The sequence below is a fragment of the Schistocerca nitens genome, chromosome 3, assembly GCF_023898315.1.
Source record: "Schistocerca nitens isolate TAMUIC-IGC-003100 chromosome 3, iqSchNite1.1, whole genome shotgun sequence".
NCBI lineage: Eukaryota > Metazoa > Arthropoda > Insecta > Orthoptera > Acrididae > Schistocerca > Schistocerca nitens.
This window is the reverse complement of record NC_064616.1, coordinates 767,286,136-767,308,700: the sequence shown is the minus strand read 5'-3', so window position 1 is coordinate 767,308,700 and position 22,565 is coordinate 767,286,136. Positions and strand designations below refer to the sequence as shown.

The 22,565-nt window shown below is 39.4% G+C and overlaps 1 protein-coding gene across 6 annotated transcripts in view; it reads right to left on the bottom strand.

Annotated features, from left to right (window-relative positions):
• LOC126248764 (zinc transporter 2-like) overlaps positions 1 to 22,343 on the bottom strand; it is an 82,671-nt gene extending 60,328 nt beyond the window's left edge. For 2 of the 6 annotated variants that reach the window (XR_007545529.1, XR_007545530.1), the window contains exons 1-3: positions 21,923 to 22,343; positions 5,921 to 6,058; positions 2,894 to 3,056 (exon numbers count right to left, since the gene is read on the bottom strand). Coding sequence is in view for 4 of the 6 variants with exons in the window: in XM_049950119.1 (XP_049806076.1) it covers positions 2,894 to 3,056; positions 5,921 to 6,058; positions 21,923 to 22,123 (502 nt within the window). In the remaining 2 variants the exon portion in view is untranslated. The remainder of the gene's footprint in view (positions 1 to 2,893; positions 3,057 to 5,920; positions 6,059 to 21,922) is intronic. The other 4 variants (XM_049950119.1, XM_049950120.1, XM_049950122.1 and 1 more) reach the window with 4 other exon arrangements.
• Positions 22,344 to 22,565: the final 222 nt, after the last annotated feature.

The window sequence follows — 22,565 nt, the reverse complement described above, 5'->3', positions numbered from 1 at the left end:
TCTCCTCAGAAGATATGTATATAACCAACATCAAGACAGCTCCTAGATGGATGACATTATGAATAGAGAAATCCCTAAGCAAAGGGATAGAAACTAGTCTGACAGAAAAAGCAGCTGTGTGGACACAATGAATTTAGCATACAAGCTCATTGTGAACATCTACTAGATTAGATTAGATACACTTTGTTACATTGATCCATGAAGAGAAGATCATCAAGGTTGTAGAACACATCATAAAACAAGCATATATAACTCATATTTATAAAAAAAAAAAAATAAGGTAATGTCCGTTTAACAAATCCTAAGTGAAATGGTCATTATGAATGTAGAATAAATCAAAAAATATTTTTGCTCAATAGGTAATACCAAACTTGTTTAAAAGAATTCGTTTGATCGATGCAACATTATGACATTACCAGACAGTGGGCTGCTATGAAGTCTTATAAACAGCAGGAAGTCTGAATCTAATAAGAACAAGATTGCTTTGGAGGATAGCAACTGTCTAACACAAACTCACAGCAGGATATTGAAATCTTAAAGAACAGCAAACAGTGAAATCAAGAATAATATACCCAATTAGAGAGAAAGTTGAACACCATCAAGAAAAGAAGGAATATGTTTTTACTGTCGTACTCAGTGCAGGTACCAAAAGTTTAGTTTCACTCAGCAGGAAGTGAAGCAGTGGCTTGTGGAACTAATGACATTTCCAAGTGATTGGTAAGCACAAAGTTCACTTAGTTAATGGCTGTTAGAAACAGAGTCCAAACCAGTGCAATGTTGTCATAAGTGTACAAGATCAGTCCAGAGCGAACACCAAAAGATCAAGAACTACAAAACAATGACCCTACAGTGTATCAAATGGTGTGAACTGAAGGCTACAAGTGATATCAGGTAAATAGCAGTATGCGACTATGTCCATGTATTTAAGGGCAGAATGCCGCTAGAGGGCATGCTCATGCTCATTGTACTCTCACGCTCACTGTACTCTTGGCTTGTGCCATCTGCAGAGACACAAGGAACTGTATCTACTTGCTGGCTGCTGTATTTCAGACCCCTTGGTGAACGTGCAGTTTGATGGGAATCTGCATTAGCCCGATACAAAAACGTTAAATGGACATGTCCTTAGAAAGGACCACAGCAGGGAAACAACAGATATTAAAATTTCTGGCGAGTAAGAGAAACAAACTACACTGGATTCAACAGGTTAAAAGGGATTTGAAAGAAATGTGATTTCAGGAAACAGATTTACAACAAGGTAAGTTTCAAACACAAATTAAGGCTGTCATAGGTTTTCAGGGCAGAATTAGATCAGGACAAAAACAACATGCACAAAAGAGCAAAGTAAGTTCCAAAGTATGAGAATGAAAGAATACTAGACATGGACAAAGACTATAAGAAAATAAGCTGACACGATGAAACAGCCAGAATAAAACAATGTGATATTTTAGAAAAATGTTCAGAAGAGTGAAGAAGCAGTCAGTACATGCTCAGTTCCCAAGAAAGTATGAACATTCTGGGTAACATATAATTTGATTTTTTCATGCTGGAATATAGTGCTGATGTGAGCAACCATTATCCATTTAACCAAAATAAATGTTGATATTCTGTGATGTCCTACCTAACCACTACTTTTAATTCTATACAATGCAGCCAAATACAGTGTGAATCAGTTATGGCAAGGGCGTTGCTGCAGCCCGTATTTTAACATGTTGCATTAGACAAGTACAACTACACGACACACAATTTGAAATTATCGACAATCCTGCCTGTTTGAATTAGATATCAGCTATTGCTTTGGAGAAGTTTTAACAAATCACAGGAATCTGCTTCAGTAAACACCACAAACTATACTTTTCAAGTCTCCTTAAGAGCTCAAAAGACACTATTTCTTGTCTAGCCTGCTCATATGGCGTGAATGAGTATGAAAAACTGTGAGGTACAATGTAAAAGTCAATATAGACTATCGATATACTATCAGCAGATGCGGTTTCTTGTTTTGTTTCACAAGATTCTGTAGGCTCACTTTAAGATTAATTGGTCACAGTCACAATTACCAGTTTTAAAAACAAAGTGATGTGTTAACTCAAGACATCCTATGAATATGGGCATTCTAACTACAAAATGGCTCTCATGAGCCCTGAACTGTTACCCTGTGTCTCATTTTGTTATGACCTTCAAAATGATGTTGATATTGCCTTTTAGACAATAAAAACATGTGCAAATATGCAGATGTATTTGTGTCAACAGCCAAAAGAAATCAATGAAAAGTAGAAGACCCTGTTAACCACCAGTTGTGCAAATGTTTCAAAATGCATGGGAATTAAATTTTTGGCACAATTCATTTTCATATTACTGCTTCAGATACAACTGTAACACAGAAACTGCTACATTTCTATATCACAATAGGTTTAAGGCTGTGATCTGCTTTATGAACACCATAGTTTTTCCAGACAACAAGCCACATATCAGTAGTACTGAGGTACCTTCAGAGAGAATGTGTTTGTTGTCTAACCTGCAAATATTTCCAATGGGAGAAAACTATTACATTATCTGTTAGATGACAATTTTATCTACACTATATGATAAAAAATGTTAGCTTGCCATATGTTAACCTACCTGGTTCTGAGTTCTTAGTATAGGGGATGGGGTGAACAAAACTGGCAGTTAGGAAGGAAAATATGCAACTAAACAACAGTAACTAGTAGGCTTTAATCCTGGTTCAGGCAATGTCAAAGTTCATTCTGTTATATAAATCTTTGAAGTGCATCCAGAAGAGATAAAAATAGTTTCTGCCAATTTACTGTTTGCTATATGATTTGGGAACATGAAGATCATTGCTATGTTTTCTGAATTTTTGCTTAGATTGAACAAATAATGTATATGAGAAGTTTACCTGCCCTGAAGAATCCAAAAGTAAATTTCCTTGTAGGAGAATGTCTGCTCAACCAGATAGCAAATAAACTCACAAGGAATGCAACAACATCAGACATAAGATGCACTGCATCTGTCATGACAGCTAAGCTCCCAGCTGCATAGCCACCTATTATTTCTGCAACCTGCAAAATCAAATGCCATTACAACAAACATGTTGATATAAAATGCGATGCTTAATTTGTAGTAATTATTGTACAAAATGAGTATAATGTATCCATCCACAAGTCATACCATCAAAAACAACAGATCCTCTTTTAGGTGGTGTAACGATAAAATACTGAGCCTTTATTTGAGAGCAGTACAAATCTCAATATGATTGTTCTGACTAACATTTATAGTCATTAAAATACTCAAGATATGAAATGAAAATTCTTGAAGGTAATATCTGTTCTCCAACAGTTCCCAAACTGGCGTGTGTTCTGTTCCTGTAGTCCAAGCCATCAATGATACATCCTACTATAAGAAATAAAGAGAGTGAAACATTCCAAATTTAACATTATTTCTTTATTAATGAGTTTGCTTTGTCCACTTTTATCTCGATCCCACACAGTATGAATTCTCATATGGCTTCTCCTCTCCTTTTTGGCAGCATGAAACAAACTGAAACTACATGGCAAATTAAAACTGTGTGCCAGACTAAGACTCGTACTCTGGACCCCTGCCTTTTGTGAGCAAGTGCTCTACCAACTGAGCTACCCAGGCCTGACTCACAACCCATCTTTGCAGCTTTACTTCCACCACTACCTAATCTCCTACCTTCCAAACTTCACAGAAGCTCCCCTAGAAACCTGCAAAACCAGTGCTCCTGGAAGCAAGGATATTGTGGAGACATGGCTTAGCCACAGCCTGCAGGATGTTTCCAGAATGAAATTCTCACTATGCAGCAGAGTTACACTGATATGAACCTTGATGCCGAATTAAATCTGTGTGCTAGATTGAGACTCGAACTCGGGACCCATCCTCACACCTTTAGGTTCACCAGAACCTCATCTCCTACCTTCAATATTTTTTAAAACAACCTCACAATTCAACCTGGAGAACTGTGATCAAGTACAACTGGTTTATGAACAATCTACACATTGAGTACAGATAAAATTTGTCTTACAATCAGAATACAATCTGGATTTTACAGCCATATAAAAAGGTCACTGTACTTTCTTTTTTCTTCCTGTCCATGCTCCTGCATTTGGCTATACTATAAAGATGTAACCAACTGTATCAGAAAAGGCTGCATGCGCCAGAACAAAAGCCAGCAGAAAGAGCATTTGGAGTTTCGGTGATAGCTGCAATTGGGTGATATCTTGGTCTTACTTCTCAAGTCTTAATTGAAACACAATAGAAGCACTAAGCTAGGAAGAAAGATTAAGGTTTCAAGCCCCTTGGACAATAAAATCATACAAGATGGAGCACAAGCTCGGATTTAGTAGAGATGGGGAAGGAAAGTGGATATGTTCCTTGAGCATACAAGAAACTGAACTAGAGGATTACAGGCACTTGGGCAAGTCTCACATGTCTGGGATGTGTGATGGAGGGAGGGAGGGAGGGAGGGAGGGAGGGAGGGAGAGAATGAACTTCACACAGCTTGGTGGAAATGGTTGAAGATGGCAAATACTACCTTATCTAATGACAGTGCTGAGTGCTCAGTGCATATGGCCATGCGCACTCGCTCGTATGTGCCCACTTGCGCATATGTTGCGAAATCTCATGGGCAAAATGTGCTTCAGTTACTCACCGCAACACTTTACACTGCACGGTTAACACCAGCGTTTTATATACCGGTACTGAAATCAATACAGTCCATTCCACATGTAGACATAGATTTTACAATAACCACCATTCTTTTAAATATTTATGGTGTTATCAAGATTGAGGCCATTAAATACAGAATATTTGTCAATATCTATATCTTATTGCCAGGAAGTTTAATATCTATATGGGTCGCAAAATAAAATGTTCATGGCCTTGCAAAAGGATCTAATGCTGTGGTTACCTCAACTGGTTAGCAAACAATGAGAGAATTCTATATGCTGACGTGGCAAAAATCATGGGATAATTCCTAATATTGTGTTGGATCTCCTTTTACCTGGCATAGTGCAGCAACTCAGTGTGGCATGGATTCAACAAGGTGCATGTAAACACAGTCCACATCATTATGGAGCCACCACCAGCTTGCACAGTGCCTTACTGACAACCTGGGTCTATGCCTTCATGGAATCTGCACCACACTCTAACCCTACCATCAGCTCTGGACTGAAATTGGGACTTGTCTGACCAGGTCACATTTTTGCAGTCATTCAGGGTCCAACCATTTGAGCCCAGGAGAGGTACTGCTGCAAATGTCATGCTGTCAGCAATGGCACTCACATCAGTCATCTGCTGCCATAGCCCATGAACGCCAAATTTCGTGGCACTGTCCTAACGGATACATTCGTAATGCGTCCCACATTGATTTCTGCGGTTAATTCACACAGTGTTGCTTTCTGTTAGCACTGACAACTCTACGCAAATTCCGCTGCTCTCAGTTGTTAAGTGACGGCTGTTTGCCACTGTGTTGTCCATGGTGAGAGGTAATGCTTCAAATCTGGTATTCTCTGTAGACTCTCGAAATAATGAATTCCCGAACGATGTCCAAGATGGAATATCCCTCAAGTCTAGCTTCAACTGCAATTCCATGTTCAAAGTTTGTTAATTCCCATCATGCTGCCATAATCACGCCAGAAACCTTTCCACATGAATTACCTGAGTACTAACAACAGCTCTCCCAATGCACTGCCCTGTTATACCTTGTGTACACGATATGACCAGCATCTGTATGTGTGCATATCACTATCCCATAATTTTTATCACCTCATTATATTCTACTACTATGTTATTATCTGACTGGCAGCAGCAGACGTAAAGAAGAACTTGTTGCTCTGAATAAAAAATACAGATACAGGATATTGTAGAAATGAAGATGCAGTCCCTTAACAAATTCACTACTTACCATGAAGACAACGCACATGCCAGTAGCCAACAACAGTTTCCTGCATTCTGATGAAGTATAAGGTTGCGATGAAACATGATGACAGTGTGTTGTCTCACAAGGTGTGAATGTTGTGATGTTGCTGTCGCCATTAGAAAACTGAAAATAAGAGAACAGAGCTATAGCCAGTTTAGTGAAAGCAGCCACTAAAAAACAAACCTCACATACAACAAAAACAAAAAGTACGACACATGATGAAGAAATTATCTCAATGGGATGGAAATCAGTATATGTGAAGTACATGTACACACAAACAAATGATTACAATTTCAGAAAACTTGGATGATTTACTCAAGAGAAAGAGCTTGACAAATTGAGCAAGTCAATAGCATGTTAATCCAGCTCTGGCCCTTGTGCAAGCACATATTCAGTTTGGCATTGACGGATAGAGCTGTTGGATGCCTTACTGAGGGAAATCGTGTCAAATTCTGACCAATTGGCATTTTAGATCAACAAATCCAAAGCTGGTTGGAGGGCCTTGCCCATACTGTTCCAAACATTGTCAACTGGGGAGAGATTGGCAACCTTGTTGGACATGGTAGAGTTTGTCAAGCATGAAGACTGGCTGAAGAAACTAACCGTGTGCAGGCATGCACCATCTTACTGAAATGTAAGCCCAGGATGGCTTGCCATGAAGGGCAATGAAACAAGGCGTCGAATATTTTCAACATACCGCTGTGCCGTATGAGTGCTGTGGATGACAAGGAAAAGGGTTTTGCTATGAAATGTGCTGTCCTGTAAGAGTGCTGTGGATGACAACCAAAGGGATCCTGCTATGAAACATAATGGCACCCCACACCATGATTCCCAGTTGTCAGGCCGTATGGTGGGCAACAGTCAGGTTGTTATCCCACTGCTGCCCACAGTGTCTCCAGACATCTCTGGTCTGGAATCTCCCTGACTGAAGTAAAATTGTCTTCAATGGTGAGTCACAAGCTGATACCCGAAGATCAGAGAAAATATGCCAGGATATGCCCGAGACGGTGGTGGGTACCAACCTGACTGTCACCCGCCACAAGCCCAACAACAAGGAGTGATGCTCTAGGGTGCCACTTCATTTCATAGCAGGATCTCTTTGATTGTCATTTGCAGTACTCTTACAGCACAACAGTATGTCAATAATATTTAATGCCCTGTTTTGTTGCCCTTCACGGCAAGCCATCATGGGCTTACATATCACCAAGATGCCCTTCCACAAATGGCAAGGATTTCTACTGCATGTCTACACGTTTGCCAAACCCTACCTTGGTCAAGAAGGTCACTGGATCTCTCGTCAACTGGAACTTTACAAGCATGGCCCTCCAACCATCTCAGTATTTTGATGATCTAACATGCCAATTGGGTAGAATTTGACATAATAGCTCTCAGGAGGGCATCCAACAACTCTAACTATCAATGCCAAGTCGAATAACTGCTTGCAAAAGGGCCAGAGATGGACGAACACATCACTGACTTGCTCAATTTGTGACACACTTCCTCTTGGATGAATCATCCATTTTTTCTGAAATTGTATCATTTGTTTGTCTGTACATTAACATGACATCTACTGATTTCCATCCCATTTGGATAATTCCTTCATGGAGCATCATCTTTCTTTTTGTCTTACACTGTATATCAATTCTGTAACAGGCACCATCCATAAATTTTCACCTTCCTGTTGCATTTACATTTATCTGAAACTTTGGAGTTTCATACACTTAAATATTGTACAGCATAACTGCAAGAATTATTCAGGGCAAGAAATATCTTAACAGGACTCACATGGAGTATTCAAAATAAAGTCTGAATTGAATGAATATCTCTCTGGAATTGCTTTTGCTTTGTACTGCTAACGGGTAACAACTGCGACTCTTAAAATTTTCTTGGACGATTAAATGGTGTGCTATTTTTTGGGCATGCATCAAGAACATAATTATGTTCTGAAATTCTGGGCCTATACCTTTCTGCCACAGCCACGATAAAGCTGTGACGGACCTCTGACATGAATTTACACTTCAAAGTCAGTTATGGATTTGATAAGATTATGTTTGCAAGATTTTCTGCTTAAATAATGGAAGAAGAAACAAAATGTTCCACTTCCATGCCTGACTTCTGGTGAAACAAGTACTGGTACATCTTGGCATCCAGAATGTAAGACCACATACAGTCATTACCAAGTTGTTGTTAACATACGCTCCAGAGGGGGCAAAATATACAGGTATTGGCACATTACACAGGCATTCACAGTAACTACAATGAGTTAAATGCAAACATCTTTAGTAATGGGTGTAGTATTGGTTGGAAATAATAAATTACATGTCATGAGAGGTGTAGTTGTTTATCAGCTTGTATTTACTGGCCACTAGAGGGTGACCCAAACGAATGATCAATATTCTAGGACATCAATGAAAGCAAAAATCACGCAGAAATATGCTCTATTCCAAATATGTCTAAGTCAGAACACATTTAATTTATATCTTTTTCCACTATTGATGTGGGACTTTTATTTTGTCAGGCTATTGGCCTATTCTTTGCTTTGTACGTGTGTGATCAGAATATCTTTTCTGCCATGAAACTCTGCAATCAAATTCACATCAACTGTTGTTTGTTTTGAATAAACGAGTTTGACTGATTACAAACTCATCAGAGGGAAATAACAGGTTACTCTGTATCTCCAGCATGGTGGAATTTAACAGGTCAGCAACTTTCATGTTATTATAAAACTGTTAAACTGTCTTCAGTTATGCTGGAATTTTATTTATTTCCTGATGGCTAGTTTCGGGCAGTTCATCCATTATCAAATCATCCAGAGGAAAAAACAATAGATGTTACAATAAATCATAATAGAGACATTATAAAATTCCAACACTGTCCAAAGGTACGTAACATACCATTGTATGCAAGTCTTGTGTTACAACTAGATGTGCATTACAGGCTACAAAACATTTAAACATTGCACTATACTGCTCTAACAGTCCACAGGTGTACTGCCGGTCCATAGTGTCCAATGAGCTCTATACATGTGGACTGTTCGAGCAAAAACTACGCCAGGAGAAACTGAAGAATCACACTGCACTAAACTGATTGCACACTTTTACTTGGTCCCTGAGCAGAGGATCCTGGGAGTGGAAGCTTGCGACTAGCTCACAGCACATACACTGCTGAGAAAAGCTCCGCCTCCTTCTGCCACAGTAGCCAGCTTATAGCTTATAAAAGATATGAATATGGAATGGATTAATGTGTCGCAAAGTGATACAAAAGATCATGGCCAGTTGGTAGCATGTCCAGGTATAGCCTATCCGCTCATTTCTGTAAATGATATTAACAATCAGTATGCATAACACTGCACATGGATAAACTCTGCATTCATAACTGTTACTTATTGTTACAGCACACATTTCTGTTTCACAGTTAAGGCTGCCACTGAGCATAAACATTCCAGAGTGCCACAAAGCCAGTCGACTTCCACTGATCACAAAGGAGAAAAGTAAAAGTGTGTGATCAGTACCACGTAGTGTCAGCATGTGAACATTGCCGTATGTCAGAATGTAAACTGATACTGAGGAGTACCTCCAGTGAACATATAAGCTAGGCCGGAGGCCGCTAGTGGCGGCACATATCAATGGATTGGGGGCTTTATACTAAAATAACTGAAGTTTACAAAATAATTGGTAAAGTACAATATTAACAAATTGCGAAGAGTCTACACAATAAAATGTTATAAGATATAAAAATGAATGAACATTAGGTAATCTGATGCCACACGTGGTGTACTCTAAAACTGTCACACAAGGGAAGGCTTTATGGCAGATCAGCTACACTAGAAACAGATTAACAAAACATAGACTGATGTAAGGTGTTTGTATTGTGTGGGTGTGATGTCCCATATTATACAAACTTGCACAGTTGTAGTTATGTTCTTCATTAATATCAAACATAAACACAACAAAATATCATTCTAACTACAGAAGTAAGTACATGAAATGAGAAAATTATAAAAATAAAAAGAAGGGTTATTGTAGCACTTGTACAAAAGGGTTTGTATGTTTGACAAAGATAAGAGTCATCTAAGTGGAAGCGTTACACTAACAGTACTGTTAAGACATAAAATTACGAAGCTACTGTTGAAGCGGAACAACCCGCCACGTTAGCCGAGAGCGCTAATACGCTGCTTCCTGGACTCTGATAGGCGCGCCGGCCCCAGATCAAATCCACCTGGTGGACTGAAGACGAGGGCCGGTGTGCCGGCCAGCCTGGATACGGTTTTTAGGCAGTTTTCCACATCCCACTAGGTGAATACCGGGCTGGTCCCCACATACTGTCTCAGTTACATGCCTTGCAGACATTTGAAAAACGTTCGCACTCTTTCATGGTTACACTAGACGCAGACAGCTGGGGTACACTATTGCCGTCCCAAGGGGGTATGGGGTGGCGGCAGGAAGGGGATCTGGCCACCCCTTAAAATTAGCCATGTCAAATCTGTGCTTAACCCTGTCGACCATGCGCACAATTCGGGACACAGGTAGTAGCAAAAGACTGTTGAAGCAGAACTGCAAAAATTACTGGGGTTACAAAGGAGTATAATACCAGACTATGAAATCTGCATAAAAGTATTGTATGCCACACAGCAGTATTTTTTATAAAACATTATATAATAAACTGAAACGGTAGAATACACTGAAACCCAGATAATGCAAAGGTGCACATCTGTAACTACATTGTACGGCTGTGTGCGACTTTGCTTAACCATATGTATTGTATATGATATTGTCATCCCCTCCCCTTCTGTTATGTTATCTCTCCACATATGTTTGGACACATAGAAGGTTTACAGTATTAACATATACCGCTTTATTGTATAGTGTATTAAAAAAACGCTGCCGTGCAGCATACAATGCTTTTTATGTAAATGTCTTAGTCTGCAGTTATACTCCTTTGTAACTCTCAGTAATTTTTGCATTCTGCTTCAACAGTAGCAATGCAATTTTTTGTCTCCATGTTTTGTACTGTAAGAACAATGCTTCAGCAAAGATTACTTGTTATCTCCGTCAAACATACAAACAAACAAACCCTATTGTGCAAGGGCTACCATAACCCTTAATTTTACCATTTTGTATATTTAACTTCTGTAGTCAAGATGGAATATTGTTCCATTTATATTTGATGTACGTGAAGAATGTAACTGCATCCATGCCGTTTTGTATAGTGTGAAACACCATGCCTACATTATACAAATGCCTTACATCAGGCTACGATTCGTTAATCTGTTCATATTGTAGTTGATCCGCCATAAAGTGTTACCTTGTTTCCCAGTGTGATAGTTTTAAGAGTACACTGTGCGCTGTCAGTGTACCTGATGTACATTTATTCTTTAATTCTATAACGTTTTATCACATAGACTCTATGCAACTTGTTGAGATTGTACTTTATCAATGATTTTGGAAACTGTAATTGTGTTACGATAAAGTACCCCAATTCTTTGATGTTTACTGCCACTAGTGGCCTCCGACTAGTTTACATGGTCACTGGAGGTACTCCTCTGTATAGGTTTACATTCTGACATACAACAATGTTCATATGTTGATGCAACATCTACATATTTTGTGGCCCCCATGAACCATAGACCTTGCCATTGGTGCAGAGGCTTGCGATACAGACAGCTGTACCGTAGGTGCAACCACAATGGAGGGGTATCTGTTGAGAGGCCAGACAAATGTGTGGTTCCTGAAGAGGGGCAGCAGCCTTTTCAGTAGTTGCAGGGGCAGCAGTCTGGATGACTGACTGATCTGGCCTTGTAACACTAACCAAGACAGCCTTGCTGTGTTGGTATCGCCAATGGCTGAAAGCAAGGGGACACTACAGCCGTAATTTTTCCTGAGGGCATGCAGCTTTACTGTATGGTTAAATGATGATTGCGTCCTCTTGGGTGAAATATTCCGGAGGTAAAATAGTCCCTCATTCGGATCTCTGGGCGGGGACTACTCAAGAGGACGTCATTATCAGGAGAAAGAAAACTGGCATTCTTGGATCAGAGCATGGAATGTCAGATCCCTTAATCAGGTAGGTAGGTTAGAAAATTTAAAAAGGGAAATGGATAGGTTAAAGTTAAATATAGTGGGAATTAGTGAAGTTCGGTGGCAGGAGGAACAAGACTTTTGGTCAGGTGAATACAGGGTTATAAATACAAAATCAAATAGGGGTAATGCAGGAGTAGGTTCAATAATGAATTAAAAAAATAGAAGTGTGGGTAAGCTACTACAAGTAGCATAGTGAACACCTTATTGCGGCCAAGATAGACATGAAGCCCACGCCTACTACAGTAGTACAAGTTTATATGCCAACTAGCTCTGCAGATGACGAAGAAATTGAAGAAATGTATGATGAGAAAAAACAAAATTATTCAGATAGTGAAGGGAGACAAAAATTTAATAGTCATGGGTGACTGGAATTCGATGGTAGGAAAAGGAAGAGAAGGAAACGTGGTAGGTGAATATGGGTTGGGGGTAAGAAATGAAAGAGGAAGCAGTCTGGTAGAATTTTCAACAGAGCATAACTTAATCATAGCTAACACTTGGTTCAAGAATCATGAAAGAAGGTTGTATACATGGAAGAAGCCTGGAGATCCTAGAAGGTATCAGAGAGATTATATAATGGTAAGACAGAGATTTAGGAACCAGGTTTTAAATTGTAAGACATTTCCAGGGGCAAATGTGGACTCTGACCACAATCTATCAAGTAGGTAAAAAGACGAGGGCTCGTAAAAATCCTTGGGTAACAGAAAAAATATTGAATTTAACTGATGAAAGGAGAAAATATAAAAATGCAGTAAATGAAGCAGGCAAAAAGGATTACAAATGTCTCAAAAATGAGATTGACAGGAAGTACAAAATTGCTAAGCAGGGATGGCTAGAGGACAAATTTAAGGATGTAGAGGCTTATCTCACTAGGGGTAAGATAGATACTGCCTACAGGAAAATTAAAGAGACCTTTGTAGAAAAGAGAACCACTTGTATGAATATCAAGAGCTCAGATGGAAACCCAGTTCTAAGCAAAGAAGGGAAAGCAGAAAGGTGGAAGGAGTACATAGAGGGTCTATACAAGGGCGATGTACTTGAGGACAATATTATGGAAATGAAAGAGGATGTAGATGAAGATGAAATGGGAGATATGATACAGTGTGAAGAGTTTGACAGAGCACTGAAAAACCTAAGTCGAAACAAGGCCCCAGGAGTAGACAACATTCCATTAGAACTACTGACAGCCTTGGGAGAGCCTGACCTGACAAAACTCTACCATCTGGTGAGCAAGATGTATGAGACAGGTGAAATATAAGAATATAATAATTCCAATCCCAAAGAAAGCAGGTGTTAACAGATGTGAAAATTACCGAACTATCAGTTTAATAAGTCCCGGCTGCAAAATACTAACGCTAATTCTTTACAGACGAACGGAAAAACTGGTAGAAGTTGACCTCGGGGAAGATCAGTTTGGATTCAGTAGAAATACTGGAACACATGAGGCAATACTGACCCTATGACTTATCTTAGAAGCTAGATTAAGGAAAAGCAAACCTACGTTTCTAGCAATTGTGGACTTAGAGAAAGCTTTTGACAATGTTGATTGGAATATTCTTTCAAATTCTGAAGGTGGCAGGGGTAAAATACAAGGAGCAAAAGGCTATTTACAATTTGTACAGAAACCAGATGGCAGTTATAAGAGTCGAGGGTCATGAAAGGGAAGCAGGGGTTGGGAAGTGGGTGAGACAGGGTTGTAGCCTCTCCCCGATGTTATTCGATCTGTATATTGAGCAAGCAGTGAAGGAAACAAAAGAAAAATTTGTAGTAGGTATTAAAATCCATGGAGAAGAAATAAAAACTTTGAGGTTTGCCGATGACATTGTAATTCTGTCAGACACATCAAAGGACCTGGAAGAGCAGCTGAACGGAATGGACAGTGTCTTGAAAGGAGGATATAAGATGAACATCAACAAAAGCAAAACGAGGATAATGGAATGTAGTCAAATTAAATTGGGTTATGCTGAGGGAATTGGATTAGGAAATGAGACACTTAAAGTAGAAAAGGAGTTTTGCTATTTGGGGAGCAAAATAACTGATGATGGTCGAAGTAGAGAGGATATAAAATGTAGACTGGCAATGGCATGGAAAGCGTTTCTCAAGAAGAGAAATTTGTTAACAGAGTATAGATTTAAGTGTCAGGAAGTCGTTTCTGGAAGTATGTGTATGGAAGTGAAACGTGGATGATAAATAGTTTGGACGAGAAAAGAATAGGAGCTTTCGAAATGTGGTGCTACAGAAGAATGCTGAAGATTAGATGGGTACATCACATAACTAATGAGGAGGTATTGAATAGAATTGGGGAGAAGAGGAGTTTGTGGCACAACTTGACTAGAAGAAGGGATCGGTTGGTAGGACGTATTCTGAGGCATCAAGGGATCACCAATTTAGTATTGGAGGGCAGCGTGGAGGGTAAAAATCATAGAGGGAGACCAAGAGATGAATACACTAACCAGATTCAGAAGGATGTAGGCTGCAGTACGTACTGGGAGATGAAGCAGCTTGCGCAGCATCGAGTATCATGGAGAGCTGCACGAAACCAGTCTCAGGACCGAAGACCACAACAACAACAACAACAACAACACAAGTCTGGTTGTAATACAAGACTTATGTACATGGTATGTTATCTACCTTTGGACAGTACTGGAATTTTATTTTGCCTTCGCTACTGCATATTGTAACATTTACTGTATTTTTTCTTCAGGATGATTTTTTAACAGACAAGCTGCCCAAAAGTAGTCATCAGTGAATAAACTTCCTACAAAACTTAAGATGGTTTCTTTAAGAGTTAATGTAACAACAGGTAATTGTTGGTAGAAGTTGAAAATAAAATTACACCCCTCCACTATGTGGAATAGATGGATATGGTTTATGTTTACAATGTCCACTTTGAAAATGCTTTTGCTGCTGTAGATGAAAACCATCAACATAGAGTAACTTCTTGTGTTTCAGATCACAAAGTGTTTTCCACAGTTTTCAGTACACTGAAGGAGGTAGGTTGCAACATGAAGTATGTTGTTGGTTAAATGTCACTGATGTTCTACTGTTAACACTATTTACTTATGAGCTCATATTTATACAGGAAGGGATCAATATTAACATGTCATAACAATAGGCAGTTACAGGACAACCCACATGACACAGCAATACCAAACTTCCAAGTTTATTTCTCAGTTAATGTGTGATGACAAAATCAGTGATATTTTCATAGATCCCACTAATCTGGAAGAACAAATAGCAGGACATTATTACTTGAATTTTTTTTGAGAAGCCCTTAATGTGCCTGCACAGTATGATCAAGCATAGTGTGGATAACTGAGATGAGCTATTAGGCCACAGTGTGTTGAGATTAAGAAACGTAGAGCTGCACTACAAGAAGCATCACAATACACTCTCCTGAGAGCACAAAAACCTCACTTAAACTAAACCTGGATTCTTTGAAAACTTTATGTAAACTGTTTAAAATTTACTTTGAAATACTGAATATTCAGAATTGTGATAAATGTGTTATGAACAACTGTAAATTTGTTATCTGACAAATAATGAACAATGGAGTAACATTATTTTGTAATGATGATGAACATTTATAAGCATTTTTGTCAGGAGACACTTGAGTATCATACATCTATATTAACTTTTGTGCTTCTGTAAATCTCTCAAAATATGACCCCTCTTGCTCAAAACAAAACCACAATCACTGTACTTTAGTAAACATACACAGACCTTTTGCCCAGGATGCCTAGTTTCAAGAAATGGGCCAGAAAATTGGTTTCCAGTCCTTTGTAAATAAAAATGTGTGTAGATAAAAGTTCTTGACAGCATGCAGATACAATAGAAGCTTTTCTTGTCACCAACAACAATTCAATCTGCAGGACTGTGTATGATTTTCAGGAAGCACATTCTTCATTTCTTTTTTTAAGGACAGTTTAATTTTTACCTTCGAAAAATCTTGGCGATCACTTTGGAACCATTCATACATATAAGCAAGATTATGCTCCAATGCAGTGGGCAGTGAAGAGCCATCCATCAAACAGGGCCAAGCAACTGTTACATTTCTTGCAGTGACTTTTACCATTATTCAAATGACAGCATATAAGAAAATGAATTGACACACTAGCACTACACCAGAAGAAGAGAGGAGAAAATGTGCTTCTAAAATATCTGCGGACACACACTGTTACAGTCCTGTGAAGCTTTTATACCAATGTTGTGGTGCCACACAGGTTTTTGTGGCCAGTGTTTATTTCCATTGTGACACCTTAATTGTGAGATTTAGCTGTGGTCTATGGCATATGTTTCTGTCTAAGATGTTGTCATCTGCTGCAAGAGACTTTGTCAAATTACCTAGATGTACCTACATACTCTGTAAGCCACCATATGGTGAATAACAGAGGATACTTTGTACCACTACTTGTCATTCCCTTTCCCATTACACTTGCAAATGGAGCACGGGAAAAACGACTGTCTATATGCCTCGGTATAAGTGTGAAATTCTCTGATCTCGTCTTTGCAGTCCTAACACAAAGTGTACATTGGTGGCAGTAGAATAGTTCTGCAGCCAGCTGCAAATGTCGGTTATCTAAATTTGACCATCTGTCTTTTCACAAAAAGAACATTGTCTTCCCTCCATAGATACCCATTTGAGTTCACAAAGCATCTTTGAAATACTCATGTGTTGGCTGTACCTCCTGGTATCAAATATAACAGCATGCCTCTGAATTACCATGACATCCTTTAAAGAGACCTGGCGGGGACCCCAAACTCTTAAGCAGTACTCAAGATTTAGTTGCAGTGGTGTTCTATGTGCTTTTCTCCTTTATAGGTTAGCTAAACTTTCCTAGAATTCTCCCAGTAAACTGAAATCGACCCTTCACCTTTTTAGTACCAACCTTACAAGTTCATTCCATTTCATATCACTTTGCAATATAATGCCTATATAATTTTATCAACATAATTGTGTCAAGCTGCACATCACTAATACTGTTTTTGAACAACACAGATTTATTTTTCCTACTCATTAACTTACATTTTTCTACATTTAGAAGCTGTCATCCACCACACCAACTAGAAACTTTGTCTATATCATCTCATATCCTCCTACAGTCACTCAAGAATGATACCTTCCCACACACCACAACAATACCAGCAAACTGTAACAGGTTGCTGCTCACACTATCCATCAGATCATTTATGTATACGGAGAATAAGAGCGGTCCTGTCACACTTTCCTGGGCACTCCTGACAATACACTTGTCCCTGATGAACACTCGCTGCCCAGGACAACATACTTGGTTCTATTATGTAATAAGTATCTGAGCCCCTCACATGTCTGAGAACCTATTCTATATGCCTGGATATTCTTAACAGTCTGTGAGTTATATTAAATTTAATTGCATGATTGTACTCATTGCTGGTGTGCTTAATATCTATAACTGATACATACAGAATTCATGACCCAATTCTTATCAGTTATGAAGCTACCATAAAACATCATATATACAGCATATCATTTGTGCCTTTATTAATATTGTCTCAGTTCTACACTTAAAAACAGTCACAAATGAGCAGATATATGAACAATTTTACTTTCTCATTTTAAGATGGCTAAGATGATTTGTATCATACAAATCAGATCAGCTGAAATATCTACATCCATCTACACCTACATCTATACTCCGCAAGCCACCTGATGGTGTGTGGCAGAGGGTACTTTGAGTACCTCTATTAGTTCTGCTTTCTATTCCAGTCTTGTATTGTTCGTGGAAAGAAAGACTGTCGGTATGCCTCTGTGTGGGCTCTAATCTCTCTGATTTTATCCCCATGGTCTCTTCATGAGATATATATAGGAGGGAGCAATATACTGCTTGACTCCTCGGTGAAGGTATGTTCTCGAAACTTTAACAAAAGCCCATACAGAGCTACTGAGCGTCTCTCCTGCAGAGTCTTCCACTGGAGTTTATCTATAATCTTAACGCTTTCGCGATTACTAAATGATCCTATAACGAAGCGTGCTGCTCTCCGTTGGATCTTCTCTATCTCTTTTATCAACCCTATCTAGTACGGATCCCACACTGGTGAGCAGTATTCAAGCAGTTGGTGAACAAGTGTACTGTAACCTACTTCCTTTGTTTTCAGACAGCATTTCCTTAGGACTCTTCCAATGAATCTCAGTCTGGCATCTGCTTTACCGACGATTAATTGTATATGGTCATTCCATTTTAAATCACTCCTAATGCCTACTACCAGATAATTTAGGGAATTAACTGCTTCCAGTTGCTGACCTGCTATATTATAGCTAAATGATAAAGGATCTTTCTTTCTATGTATTCACAGCACATTACACTTGTCTACACTTAGATTCAATTGCCAGTCCCTGCACCATGCGTCAATTTGTTGCAGATCCTCCTGCATTTCAGTACAATTTTCCATTGTTACAACCTCTCGATATACAACAGCATCATCCGCAAATAGCCTCTGTGAACTTCCGATGTTATCCACAAGGTCATTTATATATACATTGTGAATAGCAACGGTCCTATGACACTCCTCTGTGGCACACCCGAAATCACTCTTACTTCAGAAGACTTCTCTCCATTGAGAATGACATGCTGCGTTCTGTTATCAAGGAACTCTACAATCCAATCACACAATTCCGACCATTCCACTATTTCCTTAAGGGGCTCCATCACCCGCCTAACATTGGAGCTCCCAACCACTAAAAACCTTTCCCCCCGTGTGCCTGCTCGGACCACACTGAAGGAGCAGCCACATGTCTACTCACAGGCAGAGCCGGCGATGCCACATGGCCAGCCTCCACATTGATCCTCCGCCTCCCCTTGGGGAGAGGATGGCCCAACCACGACCAGTACCTGCGAAGATGTCTCAACAGCAGGGACCGTGGGTGAAGCATGCAACACCTGGGGTGTGCCATGCGACGCACCAGACTCCCCACTGCTGCTACACTCCGAGGCAGCCTGAAGACGGCTGACCATGGCCATCAGCACGTTCAGCTGTTCGCGAACAGAGGCCAGCTCCTCCTGCGTCCGTACACAGCAGTCACACATCCTATCCATCCTAAGAAATCAACAATTTACTGTAGAGAGTTAAGTAATCAACTTTTAACTAGACTGCTAATTCAGTAAAGGCGGCTGATAGCTGACTAAACTGCACTTACTAGACACTTCTTGTTGGAAACAATGAAAATAAGCACTATCTGTCTCTGGACTGTATTCAAAACAAACACGAAATCTATGGAACACTATTACTATTACTTGAAAATTAAAGCTTCCTAAAAGCAAAAACACACAGAAAAAGAAGTGACTAGTAAGAAAAACACAGTTAATACTTAAATTTATGTAGCTTGCTGAACAGGAGATGTGAAGCAGACGGCAGTTACGATGACACTTGGAAGTTCTACATGTAATAAGCTTTCACATACCAACATTAAGTTAACCAGGCAATATATGGAAAACTTTTAGCATAGATGTAAATATTTTAAAACAGAAAATACCTCACATTATGTGGGGAGGTATAAGATCTGTACCAACTTTCCCAGAATCTAAAAGTTCAAAATAAATTCCTTAAAATATATACATCTATCGCATATCTCTGAATATGTATGGGCTATGATTCAACTGGAGTAGAGAATGAAAGAGAGAGCCTTATGAGTCTAAAATAAATATCTTCACTGTAAAAACAAATAAATATCAGTACGTTTGAATGTGCATACCTTTGCACATCTATGAAATAAAAATCTGCTGCCGAGTAATGTTCAATACTGAGTTGCTACATCTCATGCATTGTAACAAGATTGGCCCTTGTCCTTGTAGGCATACTGTCTACAAGGTTGTTGATATATTGCCATTCTTTGATTATGGTCCTCCTGAGGCCATTTAATGTGAAGACAGTTCCTGTGACAATGCATTGCACATTACAACTGGTTCCAAGCACGCTCAATTGGGTTCATGACAGCAGATTCTATAGGCTTTTTCATTTATTCTCCCTGGAGAAATGTGGTGATGAGATGGATGTGTTGTGATCACGTCTTATCTTGAAAGATGAATCCATTGCCAAAATGTCAACAGCATGGCTGGAAAATAGATTGGAGGACCCTGAACAAACACTGCACAACCCCCAGAATACTCTAAAGAGCAATTACAATATCCAACATCTGTACATGATACACGCTCAAAACATGACTGATCCCTCCTTGCTGTACCTGTGGGTTTGTGTGTCAGAGAACTGCACTCAAACCTGAATGCCTCCATAAACTTCTATGATGTTCAACAGGTGCCAGACTAACACAATTGCCAGTGGAACAAACATGGTGTCATTGATCCAGGGCCCGTTCTAGGTGTTCCTTGTTCACCTTATTTACGAATGACAGCACTAGGGGCATCTAATGATACTTAGAACGGATGCCTAGAAGCTATATTAATTGTATGAAGACAGTTGCATACTGTCCAGGTTGGCACAGCTTTCCCATATGCCTCCAGTAAGGCAGCACATAGTTCTGTTGCATCTTGCTCAATATACCCACCAGTCATAATTTGTAGATAACAGTCACTGAATGATCTTTTTTACAATGTGCAACCACTACAAGGTAAACCTACAATGTTTTGGGTGCCACAAAGCAGTGGAATATTCAAATGCTGTCACTGTGATATGTACCAGTTTGATGGACAACTTGCCACACAGACAACCTTTCTTACTGTAAAGTGACTATGCAGACATGCTCTAAGCTTGAAATGACCCTGTGAGCCACACTCACAGACTAAACAAGGTACACAAGTCACTTTCTCCCATTCGCAACTGGAGACAGTGTTCTACTGAACTGCTCTGAGAATGAAGTTAGCTTCACAGGTGGCAACACATAGCCATCTTCAGTGGTTGACACAATACTGAGAAAGAGGTTCAATATAACCATGCAATGATTGTCATAATCACTGGTGCAGCTTCCAGGTTGGAACTTTTTCAATTCTGACATTTTGTCCAACGTAGCATTGGACATCTTTAGAGGTGTTCCCTATTCTGCAGAGTTGACAAGACTCCATGGATCCAGGAGAACCTCTAAGGATGTCCCATGAAACAACCTGGAAGATCCTTAGCAGCTATTTCAATATTGGTTGATTTGTATGTGTCACGAAAGCCACCTTGCTGTCCTACAGTAGAATTTATGTAATAAGTTACTCAAAAATAAAGTTTTTACTGATCAATATACTTATAACTTCATATTGCCTCAAGAAACACAATATGAGCATGTGCCTAATGTACACTCATTACACAACTCCTGCCTTTCTGAAAGTTCAGCTGCCAAGGTCCGCCAGGCATTACAACAATGTGTCTGCATCCAAATGAATGCTATGTCAAGCAATACATTTCCTAAGGCAATTGAGACATTTCTGTCACTGAATTAAACTCTCTGATGACTTAGTTCTCTTAAGTTAAACCACGTTTGCAACATTACATCCAAAAACGAAGTGTGTGCCAAGTAAAACTAACATGCAAATGCCATATTATCATCATTTAATTAATGTGTACTAATGTTCTACAGAGCCACATTCCACTGCAAGATGCATTAGGAGTCAGCGAATGCAAATATTGATATTGTGTATGTAGCTGTTAAATTTACGTCCAGTGTCATTACATATTACTATCATGCAAATCACTCACTATATACACAATGACTTCTGAGTACAGAGTAATGTTAATGCGGACGTAAGTGTATGTTGACAAGTAGGTCACGAACGGACTACGAAATTACGTGGCTTGATGAAACATGCTATCCAACTCAGTGGATTTAGTATGTAAATAATTTTGAACGACGTTACTCATATGACCCTCTGTTACAAACAAATGACAACTAGGGAATAATAACAATTATGTTACAAATGGGGCGTCTGCTACTAACAAGATTTTTGTCATTCGTGTCTTCCGCGCTCGAAGCACATACGTTATTGACGCTCACACACAAGTGTCTACTACTCTTGCCTTCTGAACATCTCATGCAAAAACTCGCTTCTTCCGTTTTAAGCAGAGGATTAGAAAGCGACGCGTCCTCCTCGAAAGTTTCTTCGTCTGATGAATTGTCAGCATGCTGTTGTTCATACATTCCAGTTAGTCATGTAACAATGATGTTAACACACATTTACTGTTACGGGGTCATACTAATTCCACTAAATGCAAGCACATACGATCAAAATACTTTTTACACGCACTCACTATAAAGTATTTGTTTTTAAACCACGACACTAGACTTGGCCACTGTTTCTACGTTTCGATACAGTGTATCGATACGTGGAATTGTTTCAGTGTTTCGGAACGGCTGTGGTTCACTGTTTCGAAACAGTGGTGTTTCATTCCGCCCCTGTCTCGGATAACCCGACCAGATTCGATCTCGAGCCAGACACAGAAACTGTATCGTTGTTTCAAAATAAGACTGTTTCAGTCCACCTGTTCTTGGAACGGACTAATTGTATCGGAACAGTGATGTTTCATTCCGCTCCGTGTCGGATGAGATTCGGGCTCGGCACAGGTACTGAAACACAACGCAC